General features: G+C 34.6%; 1 protein-coding gene across 1 annotated transcript; it reads right to left on the bottom strand.

Annotated features, from left to right (window-relative positions):
* Nucleotides 1–249: 249 nt before the first annotated feature.
* LOC102439247 (olfactory receptor 5AS1) lies at nucleotides 250–1,188 on the bottom strand. Its single transcript, XM_006091927.1, has one exon. The coding sequence runs from the start codon at nucleotides 1,186–1,188 to the stop codon at nucleotides 250–252; it is 939 nt and encodes a 312-aa protein (XP_006091989.1).
* Between the last annotated feature and the right edge of the window lie 3,766 nt (nucleotides 1,189–4,954).

Below are 4,954 nucleotides of genomic sequence, written 5' to 3' on the forward strand. Positions count from 1 at the left end.
TTATAAGAACACTAGTTGAAGAGTAAATATTATTTAATTCAGGAATGTTTCACAGAGAAGAATATTTTAGAGAGAACATTTCCATAAGAGAGGATGAAAGCATTTTAAAGGAGTGAAAATGGAAAGTTATTTTTATTTCTGGAAATAAATTTAAAGTAGTTGACACAAGTTGTTCATGGCATAGTCATCATGCTGATATTGGAAGGGCAGGCTGTCCTTTAAATATTTTTCAGTGATAGAAATTCTCAGTCATTTGAAAATCCCGTTTCTTGCTAATAGTTTTTGAAGGGCATTTTTTACGTCCTTGTTTCTGAAGCTATAGATTATTGGGTTAAACATGGGGAAAACAACAGTATAAAACACTGCAACTACCTTATCAGTGTTTAGGGAATAGCTGGTGGTGGGACGTAGGTACATAAACAGGAGTGTTCCGTAGAATAAGGTGACTGCCACGAGATGGGAGGCACAGGTGGAGAATGTTTTGCTTCTACCACCTGAGGACTTGATGCTCAAAACAGTGCTGAGGATACAAAAGTAAGAGATAAATATGACCATGAAAGTGCTGGTCTGAATGAAACCACATAAGACGAAGAGCAGAAGCTCATTGATATGGGTGTCTGCACACGATAAAGCCAGGAGAGGTGGGATATCACAGAAAAAGTGGTTGACAATATTGGAGCCACAAAATGGCAGCGTGAATGTGAGGCAGACATGTACCATCGAAGTCATACTTCCACTGAGGTATGCCAGCACGATGAAGCAGACACAGACTCTGCTAGACATGAGGGTAGGATAGAGCAGTGGGTTACAGATGGCTGCGTAGCGGTCATACGCCATTGCTGCCAGGATGAGGCACTCAGCATCAGCAAAACAACCGAAGAAAAACATTTGCAGGGCACAGCCAGAGGGAGAGATGCTTCTCCTGGATGCTAAGAAATTCACCAGCATTTTAGGAGTGATTGCTGTAGAATAGCTGATATCTAAGAAAGACAAGTTGCTGAGAAAATAATACATGGGGGTTTGCAAGCTTGGATTGATGTGAAATAGAATTATTAGGCCCATATTTCCCACCACAGTTAGTGTATATACTATGAGAAATACCAAGAATAGTGTGATTCTGAGAGGTAGATAATCTGTGAATCCAACAAGTAGGAACTCAGTTGGCATGGTATAATTACTCTCCAACATCTTGGTTTTCTTGTTCTTCCCATCCAAAATAGATGGTGTTGGAATACGTGAGTTGACTCCAGTGATCAATGAATCAAGAATATCTTTCTTCTCCCTTCTAAAGAAGGATAATAAAATTATAGTCATGACATGCTGTCTAATATATTTGGTTTGTTTTTATTTTTGTCATTTTCTTTACTTTTTAATATATGTTTTATTGTTGATAGTGTTATAGATATCTCTCATTTCCCCACCTGTCTTCCTCCACCCAGCCCTTACCCACCCCCTGAGGTCTTCACTACCCTATTGCCCACGTCCATGGCTATGCATATTAGTATATAAGTTCATTGGTTTATCTCTTCTCATCCCCTCAACTCCACATCAAGGTATGTCAGTCTGTTCCCCAAAAATGTAGACACACAATGTCTGTAGATTCTACTACATTTTGAAAATAAACTATATTTTAATAAACACTGCATTTTTAATAATTAAAGTGTGTATACATTTTTGGGACACCCTGTATATTGACAAGAGTCCTGGTTTCACTTCTTACCGAAAATACTTTGGTGCCTATGGTGTTGAAATATTTTCTACTGCTGTAAGAATATTATAAGATATTATTTAAAAAAATGTTAGTGCTGGAAAGAACCTCAGTAATTATCTAATCTAGTCTTATTTTTCAGATTGGGTGACTAAGTCACATTCACAACATCATTCAACAAGTGACATGTTTACTAGTGACTTAAATCTGTGTGTACCTTATTTCCATAAATGGGTTATGGGATCAAAGTTCAACTTTCCTTCTTTGAGTGCCCATGAAATTAAAATTGTTTAGAGGATTTGTTGATTAAGAAAATGAAATCCCTAATATTTCATTTCTCTTGAAGGATTCATGCCACACTACTTTGAGCCAAAATCTCCTAAAAGAATTTGAGCCCACTGATTTCCAAGGAAATCTCATCAGACAAAGCTGTTGTTGGTTCCCATGAGTGGATTTTTATTTGCTACTCTATTTGAAGTATGACTATAGAATGTGCTCTTTCTTCTTTTCCAATGGCATTGTGCTGTAGTGGTTAAACACTCATAGGCAAAAGTGAGTTTAACTTCAGATGCCATATCTAATGTTCTACAAGTCATTGAACTTCTTTATGCCTAAATTTCTTTGTTTTGTTTAACTGGCCTAATAATATACTATAATGCTGAAACCAGGATTAAACTAGATAACATAGCACTATTTACAGGGCTTGTTATACTATAGATGTATTAAAATGTATCTATTATTACTATTAATGCCATTATAATTATTGATGTTAACATCTGATTTGAAAGCCATAAGTTCTCTGACAGTTATAGAAATGTTGTGTATTTATTGTTATGATTTGAAATATACTTGACTTGTTTATGACTTAATAAAGTCATTTTGATATACTTGTATGGCTTGTGACATTATTTTGATTTATAGTAAGTCCTCACTTAACATCATAGATAAGTTCTTGAAATTTGGGGGAAATGAAGTAATACAAAACCAGTTTTTCCCTAGATCAATTGATATAAATAAGGTTAAGTTCCTACAGGATCACATCAACATTATTATGAAATGACGTTGCACAAAACAATGTTATTAGAGGACCTGCTGTATTTGTTTATGGCTTAAGTGAAATTGTTCTGATCTAAAGGTGATTTTTTATTTTTTGCTTTGAGGAGGCCATGTCAGGATGATATCATTAAAATTATTGTGCTACTGAGTTCTTATTGATATAAACAGATTGAGGAGCCACTATGACATAATGAACTTTTAAACTTCAGATACCAAGAGTTTATGAGGACTTACTGAGTGTTTGGAATTGGCAAGGCTACTCTTTGCTGACCTACATAGCTCTCCAAACACCTTAGGACATTAGCTCCTATCATGTCAAAACTAGTCTTATTAGGCAGTGGAAACGTGAATCAGTCTCATGAAGGAGATCATCTTGCCTGCCAACATCAGCACCTCTGTTCTGATAGGATAGCATCACACACTAGCAACAAAGGACTTTCCATTAATGCTGACAGCTAGACATCAGCTCTTGTGTGGCTTAGCTGACTCCTCTGAGAGCCAACTCGTGGACAGGGACACCACAATTAATGTTAGACTTTATTTATTTCCCCTTGCCTGGAACAGTAGCATAGTGAATCTATCATTAGTTTGGAGTAATTTATTTCTGTTGACTCATTAAGAGATATTATCCTGTATGCTATTGGCTTGTAAAATCTTTTTGTTACAAATTACAATTCCAGCAGCGAACTTGTGTTAAAAAATTGGCAAAGACAATCTAAGTCTTTGAGCATAACTGTACCTCACACAAAACATGGAACAAACATAACATAGGCATACTCTCTATGCCCATAGAAAATAAGGTTTATCCTGCTGATGAAGTTTAGCTTAATTCATTTAGCTTACTCAGTTTCATTAGACCATTGAATTTCCCCAAGTTCCAAAATAGGTACAGTCAGTTTCCCCCTCATAACAATAAGGAACACGATGAATCAGACAGTGAATTTTGGAAACTGTCATGGTTAAGGTAAGGTTAGAATTATGGCCCATCCCATCTCCTACTCACTCCCCCAGCCTAGGAATCAGCGAAGACACATGATATCTAAGACAATATTATCTGTGATACTCACACAAGATATTTCGTTGATGCTTTAGAGAATCAGTACTTACCTCAGTATCATCTAGAATTTTGAAGTAAAGAATTTATTTTGGATAAGACACTGGCAACATTTTCTCTCCAGTTATGGAGCAATAGCATAGTGAATCCATCTTGTAATAGATCTTGTAAGGGATGAATATTTATCACATAGTTTGTGACAAGTGGGACATTGCCCCAAGATAATCCCCAGCCCCAGAAGGACTTTGGATAAACAATTACTTTTGTTCCAGTGAAATGGCTTGAATGATTTATTTTAAATGAGAAAGATAATGAACTGACTATCATGTGGCCAGTTACAATATAACATATGTCTCCTTCACTGGGAGATCTTTGATTAAAAAACAATATCAGCAACAAAAATCCTTAAATTATACCAACAAAGAAAAAGATTTATCCTGTATATTCTATGATGTCTATCAGATACTTAATGACAAGCATTTAGTTACGTAATGGAGTTCTAAATTATAAGCTCAATGCTATTAAGAAGAATCCCAGGGACCCTAATTTTTGTTTGTTTCTCAATTATCTGAGTGACTGCAAAGAAATATGTCTTGAATGGTAAGATATAAGAGTGAGAGTTGTGACAAAAATAAAACCACCTGGATTTGAATGTTAGTTTTGTCACTTCACAACTGTGAGACATTGAGCTACTTATTTAATCTTACTTTTATTAATTGGTAAATTGTGAATAATAATTGCCCCCTTTATCAGATTCTTGTGAGGAGTGAGATAATACATGTAAATACTTAGCACCTGATTTTATTCATTTAATGGCTACTAGCTTTCTTTTGCAATTATACAATTATAGCAATAAAATATATATTTATCTCACTTAAATAAAATAGAAAATCATTAACAAGTAGAATTTTCTCATGAACACAGTAAATAAATATTTAACAGTCAAAAATAAATCAATGCAATTCACTATAATATCATTCTAAAAAAGAACATAATCATATCAATGGATGAAGAAACAATGATTTAATATAATTAAACATTTAGTCATAACAAAATACTTTAGCAAATTAAAAACAGAATATCACTTCTGAACTTGATAAAGGGAATATACAAAAACCTATAGCTAATATAATATT

This window comes from Myotis lucifugus, unplaced genomic scaffold, assembly GCF_000147115.1.
Source record: "Myotis lucifugus unplaced genomic scaffold, Myoluc2.0 scaffold_97, whole genome shotgun sequence".
NCBI classification, from domain to species: domain Eukaryota; kingdom Metazoa; phylum Chordata; class Mammalia; order Chiroptera; family Vespertilionidae; genus Myotis; species Myotis lucifugus.

Excerpts from the sequence above, each read along its gene's own strand:
- LOC102439247 (XM_006091927.1), bottom strand. The coding sequence starts at position 1,188 with ATGTTGGAGAGTAATTATACCATGCCAACTGAGTTCCTACTTGTTGGA.